Genomic DNA, 26,795 nt, shown 5'->3' on the forward strand with positions numbered 1-26,795 from the left:
TGAATATCACTATAGGGCTGGGTATACCAGCATCTGTTTTCAAAATCCATTCGTTTTATGTACATAACAGCAGGAACTTTTTAAAACAAAGCTTTCGTAGAAGTTTTTAGTGGAAAGATTCAGAAATACCTGAGCTGAGTATTTGTTGCCTTTGTATGCAGTCATCTAATTGCATTGCTTTATTTCTCTGGGGTATGAAATATAGCATGGAAAATTTAGCTAATATACATAAAAATTATTCAACAGAAAGGGTTGGTAACTATGGTTAATGGTAGACTTGGGAGAAATTCTGTCAAAGTTTTTTGTGCCTAGTTTTTTATTCTATTTTTGATATAATTTGAGGTCAACTTTACCATGACAAGAAGCAGATGAAGCACCTGCAATAAATAATTACTGGGACATCCATGAAAAAGGGCATTGAAACAGGTACTATTGAGGGATAGTATAGAGGATAGCACAGCATAATTCCTCCTGTAATTAGCTACAGATTATCTGAAGTTCTGATGGGGTGTAGAAAACAGTCTTAATTTGATTTACCAATGACACATGGAAATTAAGAGGTCTGGAGCGGAAGAGAGGTCCAGAGTGTCCTGATAAGGGCAAAGGCAGAATGAACTAACATTTCTTAAGTGCCTGGCACTGTAAGTACCCCCTCATACTCTTACAACATCCTTACAAAGTAAATATAATTATCCCCTTACAGAAGTAACAAACTCGAAGTTCACACTGATAAGTAGTGGCAGTAATTTGAAACCAATATCTCTGTGACAAAATTCCAGGGTCTTCAGTTAGAGAAACCGGTTCCAAGACCTACTTCTCTGCGTGGTCAAGTTTCTGTGAATTTTGGCAAGATACTCTGCCTCTTTGAACCTTGGTTTTATCAGTAAACTTGGGTTAATATCTACAGACACATTTTCTGTGAGAGTGAGCTAAGATAAAGATACATTAGGTATTAGAAGTACTTAGCACAGAGCCTTGCAGGGAGCTGTCTCTCCATGAGTCATCACTATTATTACTCTAACTATTGTTGTTGTTATTGCTTTTGAGATTTGGGGACGGGGGGTGGGGGTTGCTTTTTTTTTTTTGCTTTTGATGCCAGGCTTTCAAAACACAGAGTATGATTTCATTCAATTGTCCTACATGTACTAAAGTCCTACTATGAGCAGGTTATTCTTAGTAAACTTTTTAACTACCCATGAAATATTTATCTGGAATCTGGAAGCAGGCAAAAATAATGTGACAGGGATTATTAAATGCTTTAATGACCACACAGACTTTAGACTTGAGGATAAGCCCTTATTATTTAAACTTTTATGTAGCTTATTTGCTGAATTAGGTTGCAGCACACCTTCACTGAAAACAACTACATGGGGATCTCATTGGTTTTTTCCTTACCACAATACGTATCATCCTTTCCCACGGGCTCTGAGTTCCACTAGCAGAAAGACATCACCATCACTATAGATACAAGCAGCAAACTGCCACAGAATCACAAAGAACTAGAAGGCTGGTCTTCATATTTGCCATTTCTACTTTATTTCAAGACAGAAGTTTGATACCTTTTCACAAATCTTTTGCGATTATATACATAAAATTTCTACACATATTCTGCCACATCCAGAGACCAACTTCCAAAGGCACCGCAAAGTACATTTTGAAAAGGGGAAAGAGAGAGGTAGGCAAAGAGATGATTCTTGCCTGTAAAAAAGGAGTTAACTTTTCCAAATAAATGGAATGTAAAATTGGCCATTGTCATTGTGTGATATTAACACCAGCTCTTTTGGCAAGTTTGGAAATACTGGGCTCCCTTATAAAAGTTAAAAATGTCCTGGACCTGGAGTTGTTTACCCAGAGTGGGAGCTGCTCTAAAGTTACAGAGCTCTGGTTGGAAGAGATGGCTTGAAGGCCGCCTCCGAGAAACTGACGTCACAGTAGCCTCAGCTGCTGCTGTGACATTAGCTGAGCAGCTTTTTGATCTGTGAGATGGTGGAGGTTTCAAAGGGACTTGTCAGTATCTCTCTGTTGAATGGTTGGACTCATTTTGCATCCCCATTTTGTGCAAAGAAGCAAGAGTCACCGTGCTGAGACTTTTCTCTTTTAAAACAACCGGCTGTCCTCCCATTGCTAGATTGACCAGTGGTCGGACATCCATAGGATTTCTCCCCAGAGCAAAAAGGTATGTTTCTTTCTGGCAGTTTGAAAGCAAGTGACTAATTGTGGCAAAATATAGAGGGGCCGCTCTTGACATATTTGAAACTGTAGATACTTGTTTAAGTGGAGGGTGATTTCAACATCTGCCTGATTCAGTGTCTGTGTCTTGGCTTAAAAACAGTGGGGCAGGGTGTGTAACGGATTTTACTGACTCCCAGGGAAGAGAAGGTCCAGCTGCTGTGAGTGGATTTCCTGACTCCGGACTGATGGTACCATATGCTCTCTGAGACTGTTTTTGAAACACTGCTTCTCAGTACTTTGAACACCACTTTCCCTACCATAAGATTTCACTGAATTTATTTTTTAGAACACTATTTTCATTAGGATGAAGACTTTTTAACATTTGCAAAGTAAAGTTCACAACCCTTGAAATTGCTGGTATTTGAAAATTGCAGTGAAAAATAAGTCAGTGAAATTTCATCCAAGTTGATGGTTTGCTTACTGCATGATAAGTGTTTCTGTGGTTTGAGTTGAAGTGCATGCCATTCATAATGGGTTAATCTGCAATTAGGAGGGAACCTTAGCACTACAGCTTCTACTGTTTAAGCTGGTTAAGTTTAGGTGTTTGTTTATCCAAGCCAAATGAGTCTTTCAAAGCTTTTATGAGCTAAGAGAAGTAAAATCGGTGCCCCTGTATGTTGGATATTTTCTAGTTTGAATATATAACTGGAGAGAAAACAAGGAGAAGATAATAAAATGAAAAGGCAAAATTGATTTCTTCAGAATTGCACGAGGTAGTATTCCTTTGACCTTATTGGAACATGAGGAGCGATGCTGAAGTAGCAAGAAATAGCAATTTCTCAAAAGTCCCTTTTGCTTTGTAACAAAATCAAGTCATAGTTTTCTTTGCAAAAATGCATTCGCCAGTGAACAGTAGGGGAGGAATAAGGTCTTATAATCAGTTGAAATGATGCAAGTGATTCATAATAGCCTAGAGAAAGGGCTAGAGAATCTTGGAGGCAAATGGTGCATAACTTTGATGGGTATAGACCTGGGGATTCCTAATTCTTCAAAGTTAAGAGGAAGCAAAGCATCTCCAGGGCAAATGATGGTTCTAGGAATTGTGAGATTGGCAGTACCTACTGTGTGTGGCATTCCTATTGGAATATGTAACCTCCTACAAGTGAACATTTTTCAGTTATATGAAAAGCAGTATGTTTATAAAAAGGAAAGCAGAGAGCAAGAAACAAACACTCTGAACAAAACTCTCAGAAGAGAGAAGTTGCAATCGCGTCAACTCCCCTAACGCTGTTTCATTTGTTTGGCTAAAGTCCAGTTTTCAATGGGGGAGATGAAGGTTGAAATGGTAACAACCAAGGTGTAGTAAGAAGGGAGCACCCCTCAGACGAAGAAGTGTTACCATGACCTACTTGAGGCTAACATGGGAAATAGAAATGATTTATTGTGAAACTCCTGTGTTAATCTTAAATTTTGCTTCCTAGTAGGGCCGGAAGGTTAGCAGAACTGTTTTCCTCCCATCACCATACTTATGCAACCCACTCACAACCCTCTACAATTCTGGCTTCCGGCCTTGGGGAGGGGGAAGTAGGTTAAAATGGATTATGTAATGCTCACTTAGAGTTGTTGGGGGAAGAACGTGTGCATGACTAAGTAGTGCAGCTCCCTCTGTCCTTTTATATTTGCTCTAATCAAATTTTATTCTGAATGAAATTCTGGAGGGAGTGAAATGAAATGGAGAGTGAAGGGTGCAGATTGCAGAAATTCTTCCTTATCTCCCACAGAGATACCAATATCTGTGGGCGAAAACAAGTGACAACTAGGAACAAAGAGAACTTTTATATTTGCCTCAGCAGAAAGCACTGAAATTGAGTTTTTGAACGGCTGAGCCATTTTACCCCATAACTTTTCATTACAGAACGTTATGTCCCTACAAGATTGCTCTATTAGTTGGATTTTTTTTTTAACATTTAGGGAGAATTATAACAAAAGCAGTTTTATATAAGATTTGTCTATTCAAATTTTTGCTAACAATAAAAACATTTCCTAAATATTTAACCTGCCTTGTATTCTTAAAATACTTGAAAAATACTGAGGGCAAAGGAAAACTGTTAAAAATATGAGTTCACACAATTACACTTGCTTCTATGAATTTTCTAATGAAATCAAAATCAGTTTTATTCTAGAGGAAGATAAATAAAAGGAAGGAGGGTAGGGGGAACACAAAATAAAAGGAAGGAGGGTAGGGGGAACACAAAACGGGAGGGAGACAAGGACAGAAGGAAGAAACCAAGAAACAGGCATTTACTGAGCATTATGATCCAAAACAGTGTTAGTCGCTTTGATTAAGCATTCTCTTTCGTGCACATTTAATTCTCCCAAAACTCTATGGACCCCACTTTATTTTTAGAGGAGAAAGCAATATATTCAACCGTATTACATTTGACATTTATGACAAGACATAGATACTAGAAAGGTGAAATAAACCCTCCCACAGAAACTGGCACAGATATTGCCCTATAGGAATTTTCTTCCAAGGCTTGTTTTTTATCCATAACCATTACACTTTAAGGCACTAGATATTGCTCTGGTCCTGGAAAGGGGAAGCCCTGTAGATTGGCCCTTCTCCGTATTAAGTGATGAATTTGGCGCTTTGCAATTAAGTGCAGGATTCTGTCTGCTTCGGGAACATTATCTGGGTTCATGTATAGTCCTGTTACCAGGAGCAAGCCTGATTGAGGGTTTTCCTGAATGATATTCTTCAGGTAGGTAAAAAAGAAAAGGGTCTGGTGCCCTTTCACCTGGACCTGGAAGTGGTTCAAGAAGAGTTAGAAATAAAAAGAAAAATTGGAGCCCTTTGCTACATAATTGTAGGAGAAACTTCATGATGATTTCTGAACATTTAGTGTTTAAAGACAGAATGAAACAGGGAGTATCATAGCACCTCTTCTCCAGGTAGCTTGAAATTAGTCTGCTCTCTTTCTGTAACACCCTTTGTTATCTGCAACTACCTCTTGACGTCTTAAACCACTTCACTCTTCCTAAGAAGTTTCAATGTTAAATACCTGCTAGTCAGCAAGATAGTTTCAGCTCACAGTTAATTACATATAGTTTAAAGCAGTCTGCAGTCTCTGAAAATTAACACCGTCTGCATTGCCTGTGAATAGTTATTAGATGAACCTAGAAATTAATAGGTAATCAAGATCAATAACAGCTTCACCAAAACACAAAATTCTGTACTTTCTTTACAATCTTCATTTTGTTATGTCTCCATCGACACATTTATTTGGGGGCAACTTGCATTTGCTGTGGCAGGTACTTGTGGTCACTGTCTCACAGGATTGGAGGGTAGCAAAAGGAAGGAAGGATGACAGAGGATGGAAAATGAGATTAGAAAAAAGACACGGCTGAGTGGATAAAATGAGACGTGATACTGTTTTTAATGGCTAAATCTGTAATGACTTGTTTTTCTTGGCTGAATTAGTCATAGTTTTGTGAGTGCCAAAGAAATAGGTAAGGATGATCAAAGTATCTGTAGCAAAATTTTTGATAGAAGAGTAACCATATAGATCCCAATATTAGGGTGTTTTTGAGGGTGGAGCCCTGCATACAGCACTGACATTTTAAAATCCTTATTAGTCTATTATAATTCATTAATAGATTGCAACTCAAAAATACATGTTTGGAACAGTTTACCACTTGGATATGCATGTTCAGAGCAGTCTGACAAAAATCTAATGTCTTCTATGTTTATCTTATATTTGGGATATAAAATATGCGGCCGTCTTCTATGCCTGCAGAATGGGGCTTGCTTCCTGGTTATGTGGGCTTCATTAGACAATCCCAGAACCCAGGCAGCTACTGAGTCTCGAGAACTTTGCTCAAAATTAGCATCAGCTACCACCTGGTAAGTTAAGGCATTTTGGTCATGGCCAAATTGGCTTTTTTTTGGCCAACTCTTCAGCTTTTTAAAAGCTAAAAAGTTAAGACTTCTTATAGGCGTGATTATCTTAGGAGATTCAGACATTTTAAATGTGCTTTTCTACCCATTAAAAAATGTATCTGACTTTAGTAATAAAAATATTTTCAGTGGATGTCAGCACAAGATTTTTTTAAAGCAAAAAATAGGGGAAATTTTATATTTCTCAAACCAATTTGCAGTCCATATGTCATTTAATCTTCGTAATAACCCTGTGGATATCCCCCATTTTAATATAAATAAATCTCAGAAATCTTAGGTGATTTATAACAGAGTTACCAATCGGGTATTTTAAAGTGGCTCTTCAGATCCTGAATGAACACATGCCCTAAATGCTAGAAATCTAATGATTTCAGTCACTCCTTAATATGATCAAGAATTTCCCTGCAAACTGATGAAAACATTTTTTTCATTTCTCTGTATTCAGTATCAGAAGATAGGTTCTGATATATAGTCTATTAGAAGGAAAAAAGAGCATGGATAAGTGTTAACATATGGCTTTCAGGATAATTTTGCTGCTTTTACATTTTACTTGATGAAATAAAATAACGACAATATTTTTTTATGCTTTAGTTTGGTTTCTTACTGATACATCAGTCCCAGACTTACTACCAACATTGGGGTCTTATTGATACAGTAATCATGTTTGCCACAAGCTTGAACTCTATGAGTGTAAAATTGAGATTGTAGCCCAACACCACCTCAGGACTTTAAGTCACAGAAATGTATAATCTGGTTGCATCAGAACAGAAGGAGTAATTCCATTGCAGCAGAATCTACCACAGTTGTGTAGACTTGACTAAACAGTTGAATTTCATACTTCCACTCTTAGATATTCATGAAAAATTCTATGTTTAGATTAGGTGGTTAGTTAAAGGAATACTTATATCTCACACATGCATTTAACCATCCTGTCCACTGTAATTTTACTGTCTGGTCTCAGAAAGGGGCAGAAAAAAAGTTTGGATGATACTTTTTTCTTTGACTGTTAGTTTCTCCTTAGGCAGATATTTTTGTCATCTGTTCTTTTGAGTCCAATTTTCCTAAAGTTTGTTTATGTCAATGGCTCTTGACAAACTGATAAAATGTTTCCAGAAAGCACATGGATTTGGAACTCTCTCTTGTTATGTTTATATTAGGCTTTGTTTTAAAGGCAAGTGAGACTGCTTCAAATAAAACAACTCCAAGCTTCCAAGAAACAGTTAAGAGAAGGCAGAGACGGGCAGAAACACCCCTTCACTAACACTCACACGGTTGCCATGGACCTACATAAGCAGTGGGAGAACACAGAGACTAACTGGCGCAAGGAAAAGATGGAATTACTGGACCAGTTTGACAATGAAAGAAAGGAATGGGAAAGTCAATGGAAGATCATGCAGAAGAAGATAGAAGAGGTACAGGTTGATTTGTTTTGAATGCACTGGAAACTTAAAACTCAGAATGAAAATTCTGTTGGTTTGTTTTGTATTGGAAACTATTTTTACTTTCCAATTTCACCTAAAAGATGCGTGTCTCAGTGATATTTACTAGACCAAAAATAGCATAACCTAACCCAATGTTACCGTAGAGACTATGCTAATTTATAGCTTTGCATGCAAATTGGAACTTGAAATGTCTTTCTAAAGTGTATCAATTTATTATTTTCTGACTAGAGTGCTGTGGTATCAAAAGTGAGGTATGTATTTTGCATAAGTTTTCAAATTCCGGGCCCAGGATGAAAACAGAAGAAAAACATAATTGGTGGAACATATTTTAGTAAAATTATAACTGGGCATTAAAACACAGATCTTTTCAGAGATGACTTATGAATAATGTCTACTAAAGGCAGTTATGTATTAGATAATTCAGTATAATCAAAAAGAGCATCATATATCAAAAAGAAAATGGAGGTGGACATGGTATTTATCCTGGCAAGGTGTGACACATTTATTGGCACATTTATTTGGAAAGAATTTATAAAAAATGACATGCCGAGACTCTGATACAAATAATAATTTTATTCCTTCACGCTGTTTGGCCCAGAATATTTCCTTTAAGTATCTGCATTGATGTATATTCAAGCTTGTTCCAACTGAAAATTATTTATACTTATCTTGCTTTCTTGTAACATTCCCTGCTGTTGACTTATATGGTTTTGTGCACATTGCCAAGGCAGTTATTTTAACAGACTCCTTGGCCTTTATTCACAGACAATCAAAGCTGGTGCTTTATGTGTTTATAGTGCAAATATTTTTCTTATTAACAGCCCTATAATTGGTTATAAATAAAATACAAATTGGCATGCTAAAAGGAAAAACAAAAAAGAATAGCCATGTGACTCTTCTAAAATAGAGCTGAGAAGGCAGGCATGTAGCAGATGATTACAGATTGAAAGGAGAATTTACTTCTCATCCTTCTATAGTTTGGAAAATGCGTTTTGCTTGCTCTCTTAACTTCTCCACCCAGAGGCTCAGATTGGATCAACAGGGAGATGGCTAGGTCAAATCAAAATCCACAACTCCAATTCGAAACCTGAACTCATTGGCTTCCAAAGGTTTGGAAGGTCCAGTTAGTAACAATCTCAGATAATTCTAGCATCCAAGCAAAATAATTAAGGGAGTCAGGATTAGTCTAGCCAGTTGTTTAAGCCATGTAGCTAAGATGTTCTGCTGTCTGGTTAAATTTGTTATTGTCAAATAATTATTCTGACAGCTCTGTAGATTCCATCTATGGAAAATATTAGCCTTATCAATTAGCAGGCGTTAAACATAGGTGATAGTCCATAGAAATACTGACAGAAGGGCTGGAATATTTTTTTCTTTATCTTGGATAGTAGCTGTGCTGCTGTTTATGTCATTCTGCCTGCAGTATACAACACCATACCTGGGAATATGTTTAGATAATGTGCTTACCCAAACTACCCACCCAGAGATGATGCTGTTCAATACCTGAATACTAGCATTGTGCTCCCCTTATCATACTAATATAGTTGTCGCTCAGTATACATGGGAGATTGGTTCCAGGAGCCCCTGTAGATACCAAAATTCATGGATGCTCTCAAGTTTTTATATAAAATGGCATAGTATGTATGTATTTTTTCCCACTCCCAGCTTTGTACCTGTAAGAATGTACCTTCTTAGAGGCTACAAAGCTGGGAGTAGAGAACAGGAGGAAATCGTCTTCACATATCACAGAAAATCAAGACAATATTTTTAACTAAAATTAAAAATCAACACTTGGAAAAAATGTAACATGCCACAAGCATAATAGACTGTATTTCTTTCGTATTTATCACTAAGCTCTGTGTATTAAATCAGACACAACTTATTCAGCCATATATTAGAAAATTATACATTTCCCGGTGCATGCATATAACTTCTGTGATTTCAAGTAAAAATGTCCTTAGTGAGAGGATCAGTGTTGGGTATTAAGATGCTAATGATTCTTTGTTCAGCGACTATCCACAATCATTGCATTTGCTATTACAAAACAAAGATGTACGTACTTGGATCTTTGAAACCTAGACTAATCCAGATAGATACCCTTAATAGAGTTAATAGATGCCTGGCAATTTTTTTTTTATCACATTACCATCTTTCCTGATTGTCTCCTTTGATCAGATAACCGTTGAAAACAGCTAGGTACCAAGTAACACAGATTTCCTTTTACAAAATAAATGGTTTTCCATCAATAATATAATGATATTTGTTTATTCATACTTCACCTAAGTCCCCAAGAGAATTTAGGATGTCAAATAAAATTCTATGTAAGGGAAAGTATTCCAAAACTAGAAGAGAAAGATGAGATGAAGACAAGAGGAAGGATCCTTTGTGAAATGCATGCAGCAAATCTGTCTTTCTAGTAAGTAACAAAAAATGATCAAATGCATATTTCTCAGTATTCAGAAAACAAAAGCAAACCTATTTCCCAGAAATAGCACTTTCGTCCCTGATTTTGCAACTAAAGCAATTTTGTTTCCACCCATGACTCCTCTAAAAGAGGACAGTGCTACCAATAGCATCCTTAGATTTAGCATGGTATTTTGAGGGTTGCTTCTTATAATGTCCCTCAAATTCAGCCAAAATTATAATGGCCACAACTGTTCAGTACAGATAATTTTACAGAGGCCAAAGCAGTTGATTCATGGCTGCAATTTGATGCTATCCTGACTTCATCCAACTACAGATTTATAAGTATTTAGGGCATAAATGCATGGCATATCCTTCAGGCATTAACTATGTTATAGTGCTTCACTCATCTGAGATTTGGGTAAGTATTGAGCAGCAGTAAATCCGTTATTCTTTTTTTTTCCTTTAACATCTTTATTGGAGTATAATTGCTTCACAATGGTGTGTTAGTTTCTCCTGTATAACAAAGTGAATCAGCTATACGTATACATATATCCCCATATCTCCTCCCTCTTGTGTCTCCCTCCCACCTTCCCTATCCCACCCCTCTAGGTGGACACAAAGCACGAGCTGATCTCCCTGTGCTATGCGGCTGCTTCCCACTAGCTATCTATTTTACATTTGGTATTGTATATATGTCCATGCCACTCTCTCACTTCATCCCAGCTTACCCTTCCCCCTCCCTGTGTCCTCAAGTCCATTCTCTATGTCTGTGTCTTTATTCTGGTCCTGCCCCTAGGTTTTTCAGAACTATATATATATATATATATATATATATATATATATTTTAGATTCCATATATATCTGTTAGCATACAGTACTTGTTTTTCTCTTTCTGACTTACTTCACTCTGTATGACAGTCTCTACGTCCATCCACCTCACTACAAATGACTCAATTTCATTTCTTTTTATGGCTGAGTAATATTCCATTGTATATATGTGCCACATCTTCTTTATCCATTCACCTGTTGATGGACACTTAGGTTGCTTCCATGTCCTGGCTATTGTAAATAGAGCTGCAATGAACATTGTGGGGCACGACTCTTTTTGAATTATGGTTTTCTCAGGGTATATGCCCAGTAGTGAGATTGCTGGGTCGTATGATACTTCTATTTTTAGTTTTTTAAGGAGACTCCATACTGTTCTCCATAGTGGCTGAATTAATTTACATTCCCACCAACAGTGCAAGAGGGTTCCCTTTTCTCCACACCCTCTCCAGCATTGTTTGTAGATTTTTTGATGATGGCCATTCTGACTGGTGTGAGTTGATAACCTCATTGTAGTTTTGATTTGCATTTCTCTAATGGTTAGTGATTTTGAGCATCCTTTCATGTGTTTGTTGGCAATCTGTATATCTTCTTTGGAGAAATGTCTATTTAGGTCTTCTGCCCATTTGTGGATTGGGTTGTTTGTCTTTCTGATATTGAGCTGCATGAGCTGCTTGTAAATTTTGGAGATTAATCCTTTGCTAGTTGCTTTGTTTGTAAATATTTTCTCCCATTCTGAGGGTTGTCTTCTGTATCTTTTATGGTTTCCTTTGCTGTGCAAAAGCAAAGTTTCATTAGGTCCCATTTGTTTTTTTTGTTTTTTTTGTTTTTTTTTTGCGGTACGCGGGCCTCTCACTGTTGCGGCCTCTCCCGTTGCGGAGCACAGGCTCCGGACGCGCAGGCCCAGCGGCCACGGCTCACGAGCCCAGCCGCTCCGCGGCATGCGGGACCTTCCCAGACCGGGGCACGAACCCGTGTCCCCTGCATCGGCAGGCGGACTCTCAACCACTGCGCCGCAAGGGAAGCCCCCATTTGTTTATTTTTGTTTTTATTTCCATTTCTCTAGGAGGTGGGTCAAAAAGGATCTTGCTTTTGATTTATGTCATAGAGTGTTCTGCCTATGTTTTCCTCTAACAGTTTTATAGTGTCTGGCCTTACATTTAGGTCTTTAATCCATTTTGAGTTTATTTTTGTGTATGGTGTTAGGGAGTGTTCTAATTTCATTCTTATACATGTAGCTGTCCAGTTTTCCCAGCACCACTTATTGAAGAGGCTGTCTTTTCTCCATTGTACATTCTTGCTTCCTTTATCAAAGATAAGGTGACCATATGTGCGTAGGTTTATCTCTGGGCTTTCTATCCTGTTCCGTTGATCTATCTTTCTGTTTTTGTGCCAGTACCATACTGTCTTGATTACTGTAGCTTTGTAGTATAGTGTGAAGTCCTGGAGCCTGATTCCTCCACCATCAGTTTTTCTTTCTCAAGATTGCTTTGGCTATTCGGGGTCTTTTGTGTTTCCATACATTGTGAAATTTTTTGTTCTAGTTCTGTGAAAAATGCCATTGGCAGTTTGAGAGTAGTTTGCATGGAATCTGTAGATTGCTTTGGGTAGTATAGTCATTTTCACAATATTGATTGTTCCAATGCAAGTACATGGTATATCTCTCCATCTGTTTGCATCATCTTTAATTTCTTTCATCAGTGTCTTATAGTTTTCTGCATACAGGTCTTTTGTCTCCTTAGGTCGGTTTATTTCTAGGTATTTTATTCTTTTTGTTGCAATCGTAAATGGGAGTGTTTCCTTAATTTCTCTTTCAGATTTTTCATCATTAGTGTATAGGAATGCAAGAGATTTCTGTGCATTAAGTTTGTATCCTGCTACACTACCAAATTCATTGATTAGCTCTGATAGTTTTCTGGTAGCATCTTTAGGATTCCCTATGTATAGTATCATGTCATCTGCAAACAGTGACAGTTTTACTCTTCTTTTCCAATTTGGATTCCTTTTTTTTTTTTTCTTCTCTGATTGCTGTGGCTAAAAGTTCCAAAACTATGTTGAATAACAGTGGTGAGAGTGGGCAACCTTGTTTTGTTCCTGATCTTAGTGGAAATGGTTTCAGTTTTTCACCATTGAGAACAATGTTGGCTGTGGATTTGTCATCTATGGCCTTTATTATGTTGAGGTAAGTTCCCTCTATGCCTACTTTCTGGAGGGTTTTTATCAAAATGGGTGATGAATTTTGTCAAAAGCTTTTTCTACATCTATTGAGATGATCATATGATTTTTATCCTTCAATTTGTTAATGTGTATCACGTTGATTGATTTGCATATATTGAAGAATCCTTGCATTCCTGGGATAAAACCCACTTGATCATGGTGTATGTTCCCTTTTTTTTTATTTCGTGGTACGTGGACCTCTCACTGTTGTGGCCTCTCCCATTGCGGAGCACAGGCTCTGGACGCGCAGGCTCAATGGCCATGGCTCACAGGCCCAGCCCGTCTGCGGCATATGGTATCTTCCTGGACTGGGGCATGAACCCGTGTCTCCTGCATCGGCAGGCGGACTCTCAACCACTGTGCCACCAGGGAAGCCCCATATGTTCCTTTTAATGTGCTGTTGGATTCTGTTTGCTAGTATTTTGTTGAGGATTTTTGCATCTATGTTCATCAGTGATATCGACCTGTAGTTTTCTTTCTTTGTGATATCTTTGTCTGATTTTGGTATCAGGGTGATGGTGGCCTCGTAGAATGAGTTTGGGAGTGTTCCTCCCTCTGCCATAGTTTGGAAGAGTTTCGGAAGGATAGGTGCTAGCTCTTCTCTAGATGTTTGATAGAATTCACCTGTGAAGCCATCTGATCCTGAGCTTTTGTTTGTTGGAAGATTTTTAATCACAGTTTCAATTTCAGTGCTTGTGATTGGTCTGTTTATATTTTCTATTTCTTCCTGATTCAGTCATGGAAGGTTGTGCTTTTCTAAGAATTTGCCCATTTCTTCCAGATTGTCCATTTTATTGCCATATAGTTGCTTGTAGTAATCTCTCATGATCCTTCGTATGTCTGCAGTGTCAGTTGTTACTTCTCCTTTTTCATTTCTAATTCAAGTGATTTGAGTCTTCCCCTTTTTTTCTTGATGAGCCTGGCTAATGGTTTATCAATTTTGTTTATCTTCTCAAAGAACCAGCTTTTCTATCATTTCCTTCATTTCTTTTTCATCTATTTCTGATCTGATCTTTATGATTTCTTTCCTTCTGCTAACTTTGGGGTTATTTTGTTCTTCTTTCTCTAATTGCTTTAGGTGTAAGGTTAGGTTGTTTATTTGAGATTTCTCTTGTTTCTTGAGGTAGGATTATATTGCTATAAACTTCGTCATGTTTTCATTGTCATTTGTTTCTAGGTATTTTTTGATTTCCTCTTTGATTTCTTCAGTGATCTCTTGGTTATTTAGTAGTGTATTGTTTAACCTCCCTGTGTTTGTATTTTTTACAAATTTTTTCCTATAATTGATATCTAGGCTCATAGCATTGTCAGAAAAGATACTTGATATGATTTCAATTTTCTTAAATTTACGAAGGCTTGATTTGTGACCCAAGATATGATCTATCCTGGACAATGTTCCTCGAGCACTTAAGAAGAAAGTGTATTCTGTTGTTTTTGGATGGAATGTCCTATAAATATCAATTAAGCCCATCTTTTTTAATGTATCATTTAAAGCTTGTATTTCCTTATTTACTTTCATTTTGGATGATCTGTCCATTGGTGAAAGTAGGGTGTTAAAGTCCCCTTTTATGATTGTGTTACTGTCAATTTCCCCTTTTATGTCTGTTAGCATGCCTTATGTACTGAGGTGCTCCTATTTTGGAGGCATAAATATTTACAATTGCTATATCTTATTCTTCGGTTGATCCCTTGATCATTTTGTAGTGTCCTTCTTTGTCTCTTGTAATAGTCTTTATTTTAAAGACTATTTTGTCTGATATGAGAATTGCCACTCTAGCTATCTTTTGATTTCCATTTGCATTGAATATCTTTTTCCTTCCCCTCACTTTCAGTCTATATGTGTCCCTAGGTCTAAAGTGTGTCTCTTGTAGACACCATATATACGGGTCTTGATTTTGTATCCATTCAGCCAGTCTATGTCTTTTGGTGGGAGCATTTAATCCATTTACATTTAAGGTAGTTATCAATATGTATGTTCCTATTACCATTTTCTTAATTGTTTGGGGTTTGTTATTGTAAGTCTTTTCCTTCTCTTGTGTTTCCTGCCTAAAGAAGTTCCTTTAGTATTTGTTGTAAAGCGGGTTTGGTGGTGCTGAATTCTCTTAGCTTTTGCTTGTCTGTAGAAGTTTTAATTTCTCCGTGGAACCTGAATGACATCCTTGCTGGGTAATCTTGGTTGTAGGTTTTTCCCTTTCATCACTTTAAATATGCCCTTCCACTCCCTTCTGGCTTGCAGAGTTTCTGCTGAAAGATTACCTGTTAAACTTATAGGGATTCCCTTGTATTTTATTTGTTGTTTTTCCCTTGCTGCTTTTAATATTTTTTCTTTGTATTTAATTTTTGATAGTTTGATTAATATGTGTCTTGGCATGTTTCTCCTTGGATTTATCCTGTATAGGACTCTCTGCCCTTCCTGGACTTGACTGACTATTTCCTTTCCTATATTAGGGAAGGAATATAGGAAATAATCTCTTCAAATATTTTCTCAGTCCCTTTCTTTTTTTCTTCTCCTTCTGGGACCCCTACAATTCTCATGTTGGTGTGTTTAATGTTGTCTCAGAGGTCTCTGAGACTGTCCTCAATTCTTTTCATTCTTTTTTCTTTTTTCTGCTCTGTGGTAGTTATCTCCACTATTTTACCTTCCAGGTCACTTATCCGTTCTTCTGCCTCAGTTATTCTGCTATTGGTTCCTTACAGAGAATTTTTAATTTCATTTATTGTGTTGTTCATCATTGTTTGTTTAGTCTTTAGTTCTTCTAGGTCCTTGTTAAACGTTTCTTGTATTTTCTCCATTCTATTTCCACGATTTTGGATCATCTTTACTATTATTACTCTGAATTCTTTTTCAGGTAGACTGCCTATTTCCTCTTCATTTGTTTGATGTGGTGGGTTTTTACCTTGCTCCTTCATCTGCTGAGTATTTCTCTGTCTTCTCATTTTGCTTAATTTATTGTGTTTAGAGTCTCCTTTTCGCAGGCTGCAGGTTCGTAGTTCGCATTGTTTTTGGTTTCTACCCCCAGTGGGTAAGTTTGGTTCAGTGGGTTGTGTAGGCTTCCTGGTGGAGGCGACTGGTGCCTGTGTTTTGGTGGATGATGCTGGATCTTGTTTTTCCGGTGGGCAGGACCGCATCCGGTGGTGTGTTTTGGGGTGTCTGTGAACTTAGTATGATTTTAGGCAGCCTCTCTGCTAATGGGTGGGGTTGTGTTCCTGTCTTGCTAGTTGTTTGGAATCGAGTGTCCAGCACAGTATCTTGCTAGTTGTTGAGTGGAGCTGGGTCTTAATGTTGCGATGGAGATCTCTGGGAGAGCTTTTGCTGTTCGATATTTCATGGAGCCAGGAGGTCTCTGGTGGACCAATGTCCTGAACTCGGCTCTCCCACCTCAGGGGCTCAGGCCTGACTCCTGGCCGGAGCACCAAGACCCTGTAAGCCACTCGGCTGCTAGTGCTGGAGGGTCTCCTGCAGAGGCGGGGGGTGGCTAGGGCTCGGCTGGGGCTCAGGGCCAGGACAAGGATCTGGGAGCAGAAGTTCTCTGTTATTCTTTGAATAATAGATGTAGTGCAGATATACGTTGTGACTGTAAAACGTAGAGTCATTTGCTTTAATAGTTCTCTGAATGTCTTTGGAATTTGACAAGCTTTCCCAGAACACAAGCCTGAAGAGAAAGCCAGTAATAGGCTGCATGTTAAACTGAACTCTCAAGAACTAATTTGGGGCCCACTTTAGCATAGACTAATAGATGATCAATGCCTTAGAGTTCTATTGTATTACCTAGGACGGGGTCACATTTGTTTTAATTACGACAGGAAACATTTTTTGAATGTATGTAGCCTTCGAAAAAAATAAAAAGTCTCAGAATTACCTGTCCCTCAACAATGTAACTTCCAAAAGTAACATATTTTGATTGCAAAATGTCTACTTAGGGACAGAATTAGCTGAGTTACTATATGAGATTGTCACCTATTTAGATAGTTAAATGTTGGCATATAGGATCATATATTTTTAAAATATGACCTTAATGTTAGTTAAACTCTTGCTTCTCTCTGAAAGCAGTTAGAGAGCATTGCCAGTAATTGATTCGAGTCATTCCAATTTTGTTAACAGTCCTTCTGTATCATCATGATACCTGTATATAAACACAGGTTTGTTTCATTTTTGAATGGGTTGATTTCTACTCAGAAGAATAGAAATTACCATCCATGCTCTGACCTACTGAAAGTAGTCTTTATGGTTCCTCAAAGTTGTTCCAGCTAATCCAGACGTTAGAAATGCTATCTGGAAGCATAAGCATTAATACCATGGGGTAGTATATAGTAATATGGCAAAGAGAACTCAGAACAGTATGCTTAGTATCAAAAATATTGAGAGAGTGGATTAGGGGGAAATTTTTATCTTTGTTTTCTTTACAGCTCTGCCATGAAGTAAAGCTTCGGAGGAAAATCAACATGAGTGAACGTGCGATTATTGATCTTGATCGTGAAAAGGCCATTCAAGACAAAATGATGGAATCTTCTCCAAATTATCCCAATTCAAGACAATGTGAATTTACAGGGATGAATCACAGGGATGGTCTGGGGAAGAAAGGTAAAACAGAGCAGAGCTTACTCAGTGAAAGAAATCAAATGTGTAAGGAACAAAAAACAATCAAAAAATCAAAAGTAGGGTTAATGGATTCTTTGGCCACAGACAACCAAAAGGAATGTGAGACCCCGCCTGACCTGAGGACTTCTGAGGAAGAGAACAAGAGGTGCTCTGGTGCCCTCAACACAGTAAGTAAGCCAGGATTGGCCTAGAACTGTTTCTAAAGACATATTTACATTTCAAAGGGCTAACATTGCTATTGCTTATATGTATAAAGGCTCTTGAAGAACTTGCCAAAGTTAGTGAAGAATTATGCAGCTTTCAAGAGGAAATTCGAAAGCGTTCTAACCACAGAAGGTAGGCTGGTACATCTATGATGATTTTTATGTTGGAAAATCAAAAAGAATGTTGTTTTTAGTTAATGAATCCAAACTTCCTTTAGCATCTAACACTTTGTTAGTGAGAATTAATAATGCTGTTAAAATATGTTATCTTAGGAGATAAAAACTTAAATTGTATGTTTCTCTGTTCACTAATTCTTAAAGCAAATCTTCTAGTTCTCTTTGTGGTTTGACTCTTAGGCGTACTTTACTTTTTTGGTGTTTAGTGAAGTTATACTAACCATAATAAATTAACAAGTATACTCCAATGGAGTTCTTTTTTATTTTGAGTATTTGGCCAGTGGAAGAGTATACTGGGTTAATCTAGTTAAATACATCTTTAAACTATGTCAAATTTAACAATGGTGTTTTAATTATATAATGATGTTCTACTGAAACATTTTGAGCCATTTATTTTTCTACATTTATTATATATATAATGGAAGCATTCATAATTTTCAGAATAACATATTATAAATATGTACACAAATACATATTTATACAGTGCTGTAAAACATGCTCTTTCAGTTCAGAAGCACCCTTATAACTGTAAGGGTAGGTTTTAGCCAAATTGAAAAATAAATTGGAATTCTCTACAAGTTAAGTAAAGATGGATTGTTCTAAGATCACCATTTATCTCCTAGTGTGGCAGTATACTTCTCTTAGAAGCTATAGGAATGTGGACCCTTATTTTTCTTTAGCTTTTTGGAAGCTCAGAGAGAATTTTTGTACTGACTTACAACAGATTTTCTTTCCCAACCATGATTTTTACATCATTTTGCCTTCCACTTTTCCACTGAGCTTTTGCCTACTACTTTCTGCTAATGGGTATTTGTCTGCACTTTATTGTAAGCTATCTCGTAATATAAGTTGAAGAGATATAAATGTGATTTATATGTATCAATATGATTAATTAATGTTAATTTGTGAACCCACATTCTTGCAATATTTAGGTTTTTGTTTCAATAATTCTTACTTGCCAATTTGTTTTTACAAACAACACCTGGTATAAAGTTCTCACTGCCACTTATTGCCTTTCGAGAAAAGCTCAAAATCCTTAGTATGTAATTCAAAGTCATTACAGTTTGACCTAATATTTCTCTTTTATTTGCCGTCATCTTTCCCACTTTTTTATATTCCATCCACACCAGATTACTCACTGTTCCTTGAATAGCCACACTATTTGTACTGCAGCTCTCTTTTGCTTATACGTCCTTTACTCATAAAATTTAAAAAAAGATGATCACTTTTCTTTTATGCCCAAATAACACCTTCCATCTGGTATTGCTCGTCTGTTTGCACTTTGATTCAGATTTCTGTCACACTACTTAGAATGTTATTTCAAATTCAAGGGGAGGAGTTTGAGCTCAGAAGACGTTATAAATAGGAATTCAGTAGGCAAAGTGGATATAAGGAAATGGCAAGAGAAAACCTATAGAAGTGGGAACGCCAATAGCAAACACCCAAGAGACTACACACAGTCGAGTCTGAGTGTAGGTGAAGTTTAGGTAATAGAAAAAAATGAGAGACACAGTTAAAAAGGTAGCTTGGGTCAGACTATGTATATAGTGTTGAATACAACACTGAGAGGTGGCCTTTATGCTGCAGTAAAGGGACTTGAAGTTTTGTACTATGGGATTTATATAAAAATAATGTTTAAGGAAGTTGTGACTCCTTTTCCTATAACAGAATCCATTGCTTTAGCCCCAGTGTCTTTTAAGAGTTTATCGTAGGGCTTCCCTGGTGGCACAGTGGTTGAGAGTCTGCCTGCCGATGCAGGGGACGCGGGTTCGTGCCCCGGTCCGGGAAGATCCCACATGCCGCGGAGCGGCTGGGCCCGTGACCCATGGCCGCTGAGCCTGCGCGTCCGGAGCCTGTGCTCCGCAACGGGAGAGGCCACAACAGTGAGAGGCCCGCGTACTGCAAAAAAAAAAAAAAAAAAAAGCTTAGCATAAATAAAGTCATCACTAATACACTAATATACCCTGTTTTATAATTGTCTAGGATGAAGTCAGATTCTTTTCTCCAGGAAACACCAGTTGTAACTAATATGCCTTATGGAGATCACACGATCAACAACGACCAGTGCATTACTCCAACCAGTTTAGAAAAAGAGAAAAAGAAAAATAGAAAGAATCTGAGCTGTACTGATGTTTTCCAAAACAATTCTAAGAAAAAAGGTGGAATTGATAAAACTGATCTGCAAAGAAATGAAACCCCACCAGTTCCTCCTCCAAGAAGTACATCTCGAAATTTTCCCAGCTCATGTTCTGCACAAGCCCATGAAAGTTTGAAGGAAAGTTCAGACCACAATGGCTGGGTGGCCCAAGAAGGTCAAGGCAAAAAGAACTGCAACCCTCATTTCCTGTGGAGGCACAACGAGATGCCTACGCTGTGTCTAAATGAAAGGAAGACTTTGAAAGATGGTATCACAGTTTCTTCTTTGGCACCAGAAACCAAAATAGATAAAAAGCCTTCATGTAATGAAAATGTTGGACTTACCGTGTGGTCATGCGACACTGGGATTGGTGCAAAAAATAGCCCCTCTACACCATGGTTTCAGAAAACCTGCTCTATTCCCAATAAGCCAAAATATGAGAAGGTGATTCCAGATCACCCTGCTAAATCTCATCCTGATCTTCACATAAGCAATGTCTGTAGCTCCTTGGTGACACAGAGCAGCAGCCCGCTGAGAAGTTTCAGTTGTGGCTTTGAAAGGACTACTAGGAATGAAAAGCTGGCAGCAAAGACTGATGAATTTAACAGAATCGTATTTAGAACAAATAGAAATTGTCATGCAGTACAGCAAAGTCAAAGCTACTCAGAACCATCTGAAGATCTTCAGCCCTGTGATACTTTAATTTCTTGCACAGATAACATCTCAGAAAGTGACAGTGTTTCTGACATTCTGAAAACCAGTGCCCCCATGCCTGTGCCCAGGGAAAATGTGCATGATAATTCCACCAAAAAACCCACAACAGGCCTATTCAGACAAATGCAGGAACACATAAGCCCTAGCAGTTACCGGAATATGCTCCACGAGCACGACTGGAGACCAAGTAATTTGTCTGGCCGACCAAGGTCAGCTGATCCCAGGTCAAATTATGGTGTGGTGGAAAAGCTGCTGAAAACCTATGAGACATCAGCGGGGTCCGCATTGCAAAATTCTAAATGCTTCCAGGCTAATTGGACCAAATGTAATTCTGATGTCAGTGGTGGAGTCACATTAAGTCAGCATTTAAAAAAGCTCCAAATAGAACAAGAGCTTCAGCAAAAGCCAGCTATGTGTGGAGCACAGCAAGTGAGGCAAGGAGCAGATCGGAAAAAGGTAACTGAGGTGAGAAAGAAATTTAACATATTTTGGCAGAACTGCATCCATATTTAGCAATGGCTCAGAGTTCAGTCAGTTGCCCATTCATATAAATAGAACGTAGGCACGTGTTTTGACATCTTCTTAGTTCCTTGACCCTTCATTTGTGAATAAATATAAACCTTAGAGTTGTAACTCAACATGAACTTTTAAAAGCACAGTTCTTAAGTCTGGGTTTAGCACATTATAACTTTTATTTAAATTCTGAAATGGCACAACACAATCTAATAAATTAAATTCTTAAGAACCTCAAAAAGATCAAATGTTTGCTGTGTTTCTTTCTTGAAAAAACATTCTGAATGTGCATCTGTTCATTTATAGAATCTTATCCTGTTAAAGTGTTTATATTTTTAAAAGTACATGGGAGGTATTTATAAATAACTTGCACTTTTCGGTTATTAGCTATGGTTGGTTCAGTCATTCCCAGAATTTGATTCATGTTCTTCCTCAGGGGATTAGTCACATGAATATGAGTTTGGGTGAAAAAAAATCATTTAAAATAGTGCCTTATGCAGTTCTCTTATTGTGGAGCTAAAAGGCAGTATGTGGAAAGAAAAATGATAGTATAGCGTAAAAAAATGTAAGGTCATTATTATTTGTATAAATTCTTTGTGTGGAAATTGCCTGCCCCCCCCAAAAAATGGGTATTTAAATAAACTGTTATCCTTTCTTTATTCCAGTTTGCTTGCAAAAGAGTATAATTTTAGAGGAGAAAAAGAGGTTGAAGAGATTTGTATTTACAATGAAGAGCTATCCATCAGCACATTTTATGCATGATTTATAAAAAGTTACAAGGTGACATACTGTTATAATTAGCCAGTGCTTTGAAAATCCTGGTTTTACATAGTGCGATGTATATGCACCATTGTTTTAAACGAGGCAGGTTGCCTCCTTCTTGTGTAAGAAATTATTTTTATGAGGCTTTCAAGCCCTACAAAAGTATCAGTTTACATATAGTTTATCAGAAACTTTGCCTGTTTGCCCAAAGTACAAATAATTAATCCTGCTTTTCTATTTCTGTTTTTTTTTTAGTTGAGCCCATAAATACCTGTAAGGTCCTGTGGCTTCAGATGGGAAATGAAACCACATATACAATAATCAGCCAAAATTCTCATGAACAAATATTACTAAATATCTCCTATTTTTGTACTGATAGGAGGTTTGGGAAGGGTTCTCTGCTGTCGATCGTTAAGAGTAGTTCTCCATCCCTCCCCCCCAGGAACACATCCCTCCCCCCCAGGAACCCCCAGGAAATAAGACTCCAAGGAGAGAAAAAGCAAATGCAGGTTACTTTCATAGAAATAAAGGTTGTCCTTACTGCCCGTCTCAGGTGAAAGAGCACAGGCTTTGTTAAGAAGGTCAATAAGAATCAAAGTACAAAATGTGTCATGAAAGCTTTTTAACTGTTTCTTAATGGCAAGAGTCCTAGAATGCTTTTCTTCCTAGAATGCTTTCTTTTATTAAAATAAAAAGAAAGAGAAGTGGGAAGAAATGAAAGAAAGCGAAGGGAAGAGAAGGGAAAAGTTTTCAGTCTTCGGAAGATACCCAAGATAGATCGCAACTCTTTCTTAGCAAATAGAATGAAGTTATATTTTAAAGTATTTTGATGATAATTTTGAAAGTTTTTAGAGATAGTAACAGTGGTTCTTAGTGAAAAAAAAAGATAGCATCAGACAACTCATTTGGTGGTTTGTGTGTCTTTTGCTTATGATCTCTAAAAATATCAACTTGACATAAAATAACTGGACATAAATTAATTCTTCTTTAAATTATTATCTTTAAAAAAAACCCAGTAAAATACCCTAACACTCCACTAAGAAAAACTTTAGTTGTATCATATCAATTTTATCTAACATGAACTTTTGAGTTCTAACATAACATTAACTCATAGTTAGTTCTAAAAAGAAATCAGTTGTATTAAAACTTGTCAGTGTGGAGATCTACAAGATTATCAGATGCCATATTCATATTAAAAGTGAATTGTTTTGATTAAAACATTCAAGACCAGGAATAGCTTCTTTAATTTTCAATGCTTTTTCTTGCTTGTAAACACGGTAATACAATACATTAATCCTGTAGTTGGGATCCATAATATATTAAGCTCATCGTTGGTGCCTGAATAGTGAGATGAATGTCTTCATTTGTGTCTTAAGGAATCCGTGGCAGTGAAATGCTCACATGGAAAAGGATTTTCCCGACCTGCTAGACCAGCAAATCGCCGTCTCCCGTCCAGGTGGGCATCCAGATCTCCATCGGCACCCCCTGCCTTGCGGAGAACTGTCCACAACTTTCCCATTTCTCTGCGATCAGAAGCATCGATGGTCTGAGTCTCTGGCCTGGATTGCTGGATTACAAAAGTCCCAGTTGCCAAACAGAGTATTCTGAGTGTTTACAACCAATTCTGTCTCTTCTGTATTTTTCAAGATTACTGGGACAATTGAAATCTTAACTTCCCATCAGTCTTCAGTGTTTTTAATCTATGGAACAATTATCCTCCTGTATTTTGATTTTTTAGATCAGAATTTTTTAATGCCATCCTCATTAATTTGCCAATATGATTTAAGTTGAAACAATGTACTATATTGTATATTCCAACTTTCTTGCAAGTGGCAGAAAGCAAGGTTATTTGCATGGCCGTGTGTTTTGTAGGTGCATGTGTTGATATAGGAAGTATCAGTATGTATTTAGATAAGAAAAACTTATGTGCTAGTGTTGACTTTGAAATTATAACATGTATACCTATATATTCTTTGTGTTTATTTAAAATTTTTAAGAATATACAGTATTATTTATATTTTTTATACCTTTTAATAGGTATCCACTTAAGGCTCTTGAGGTACCTATATTAACTAACCACTTCCTTGGTCTCAACTACATACAAAACTAATTATACATATATCTAACGTTAGTAGATTTCTACAGACGACTCATAGTTCCTTAACCCATATAAAGATAGACTAATACCATTGATCTCTTTGTTTACTCTTTTAAATAAATAAAAGTGTCACAGGTTTAAACAGATTAACCTTCTAAAGCAAACATAAAATGTTCATAAAAGCTTTGATATATCATTCAGCAGTCTATTGCGGCTTTCCCTGTATACTTGATCCTCAGAGCCAGCATCCTAAGACTGCTTTATAAACGACGTGACTAAACCGTGAATTCATTTTGGCAACTTCAGTAACAAAATACCTTAAATAGGATATTAAAAGAAATTCAATTATGCTGAATTCTACTCTTTGGTAAAATTATAGTAAATTTTTGTTCAGCTACTTTATTTGGAGTCCTACATATTGAGAGGTAAGTTATTCACTTTTTCCTTTTTCTAACCTTTCCCCTAAAATTAGTAGATAAGAGACTAATTCAATTTTTTATTAACAAAGAAAATCAGGAATGATATTTCATTGAGAGCTGAATTATATTTCTTATAGTGTACTACATTAAAAAAGCCTTAAACTAACCTTTGGCATCCATGGGGCAGCATAAGGGGCAGAAGCTTTTTTTGGGCCACAGTTCATGAAGAGTGAGCATATTATATCTATATTGAGAACTGACAGAAATATGAATGTCGAGGTGCTTGGAATTCTACATGAAAGATCTTAGAAGCAACTTTGCTCTCCATTGTCTCTGTAAAACCAGCTACATTATTAGATAGTAAGTCTATTTAAGCTTTTCTTTTACTAGCAAAAAGGTTAAGGAATTCTTACGGCAAAAGTATTCAAAGAACCTTCTCCTTGTGATACATTATAACAATTTAGAGAGATTCACTTCATTATACCATGACTTGAGGTAAAGTAATTAATTTTCAAATCCCAGACTGCCTTAAAGGCTCAAGACTGTTGCATGATGATGGACAGATTCATACTTACCAATAGGAGAGCTTCCAGGAGTTGAGCAGAATTAAACTTCTAGAATGTGAGGTTGGAGCAGATGATAAGTAAAGGCTATAGATCCAGTCTTTTAATTCTTGTTTCTTTCAGGAATATCCTTTTCCATAGGAAGACTATCAGAGAAAAGTAACCTGGACGTCAAATGATGTCACTCATATAATATGCTTTTCATCTAGAAGGGAGAAAACACTGGGGAGGTGGTAGCCTATGGCATAAAATGATGGACCTGGTAGGAAGATTTTGCTGTGTAACACTGGAGAGCCTGCCCAAGGGCTGTGTGACATAGCTGCTCCTCTCCTTCACTGCATTCCAGGTAGTCTGATGTGGATCTGTGGTTCCTAACTTGAATTACAAGTCAGAATATTGAAGATTGTTTTTTAAATTAGATCCTGACCTCACCCCATAATTACTAAAGCAGAATTTCCAAGGGTGGGGAGGGAATCTTGAGTCCTTAATGAAACAAAGCAAAATATTTGATGATTAGGGAGATTTGGAAGCAGTGACATTGATTCATACCCCAGTGGATGGGCACCATTGGGTAGTCATGTTACTTCTCTGGAACTTGCCTTTGTTATCTGTAAATTAAAAGGGTAATATTGTCAGGCATCACAATTTTATGCCACTTGTTCTAACCATTTGAATGAAAGAGGGGAACACGTTTTAACATCTTGTGTTGACAAAAATCATAGAATATTAGAGCTGAAAAAAACTTAGCATCTAGTCCAACTCCTTGATTGTAAAGACGGAAAAACTAAAACAAAGATTATTTGAATGTTCTGTTTTCTCTCTTTAAATATTTTACAATTTTTATGGAAAAACCTACGAGTTAAATGGAAATTATCCTTGAAAATACATGTTTGATGTATCGTGATTTTTAACCAGTAGTTTTTCTACTTTGGATGGGCACTTTCTTCTCAACATACCCTTTATTATGCCATCATTGCTGGATTTAAGGGATTTGTAAACATTTCAGGAGCACTTGATTAGAAGTTTTCCCTGGCAGACTTTTTGGGGGTGGGATATCTTATATTATTTCAATAGAGGGTTATTGATATTATAGGTTGATCTCAGAAAGGAATAAGAATGAGGCAGAGAAGAGTGCTTGAGTTTCTGTGGGTGTGCGTGTGTGCACACGCGTGCACAACCCTTGCCCGAGTTCTCCATATTCCCTTATGCCCAAAGCCAAATATAAATGATGTTGCATAATTCATTTGATCAAAAATTATCTGTAACTTTCATTTATTTTTACATAGACAACGAAGATGATGAGATATTAACATGCACAAAAAGTGATTTACCTCTACATAGAGGATTTAGCCAGACTCCATGTCATCCTGAGAAAACATCTGGACCTAAAAAAGGAGAATCTGCTTTCCTACAAAGATTTTTTAAATTATTTTGAGGCACAGTTGCTGACAAACAACTACTTGATAATAAAATCTCTTCAGTCATTGGAAGCTATCAAGTAAAATAGGTGGGGAAACACTTGCTGTGGCATCGGTGTACGTGAGGAACATTTTTATTTTCCTCCTTTTCTGGTGAAACTCCAGCTGAGA

At 37.1% G+C, this 26,795-nt stretch overlaps 1 protein-coding gene across 5 annotated transcripts in view; it reads left to right on the forward strand.

Moving 5' to 3' along the window:
- The window catches only part of KIAA0408 (KIAA0408 ortholog), a 35,912-nt gene extending 9,790 nt beyond the window's left edge, over positions 1 to 26,122 (forward strand). The window contains exons 2-7 of one of the 5 annotated variants that reach the window (XM_060029991.1): positions 7,288 to 7,542; positions 17,428 to 17,602; positions 17,681 to 17,787; positions 17,877 to 17,956; positions 19,984 to 21,316; positions 23,503 to 26,121. In XM_060029991.1, coding sequence (XP_059885974.1) covers positions 7,408 to 7,542; positions 17,428 to 17,602; positions 17,681 to 17,787; positions 17,877 to 17,956; positions 19,984 to 21,316; positions 23,503 to 23,676 — 2,004 coding nt within the window. In that variant the 5' untranslated portion in view covers positions 7,288 to 7,407 and the 3' untranslated portion in view covers positions 23,677 to 26,121. Of the gene's footprint in view, positions 1 to 1,972; positions 2,177 to 7,287; positions 7,543 to 17,427; positions 17,788 to 17,876; positions 17,957 to 19,983; positions 21,317 to 23,502 lie in introns of those variants that run through there. The other 4 variants (XM_060029992.1, XM_060029989.1, XM_060029990.2 and 1 more) reach the window with 4 other exon arrangements.
- The last annotated feature ends 673 nt before the right edge of the window (positions 26,123 to 26,795 follow it).

This window comes from Delphinus delphis, chromosome 14 (genome assembly GCF_949987515.2).
Source record: "Delphinus delphis chromosome 14, mDelDel1.2, whole genome shotgun sequence".
Lineage (NCBI taxonomy): Eukaryota > Metazoa > Chordata > Mammalia > Artiodactyla > Delphinidae > Delphinus > Delphinus delphis.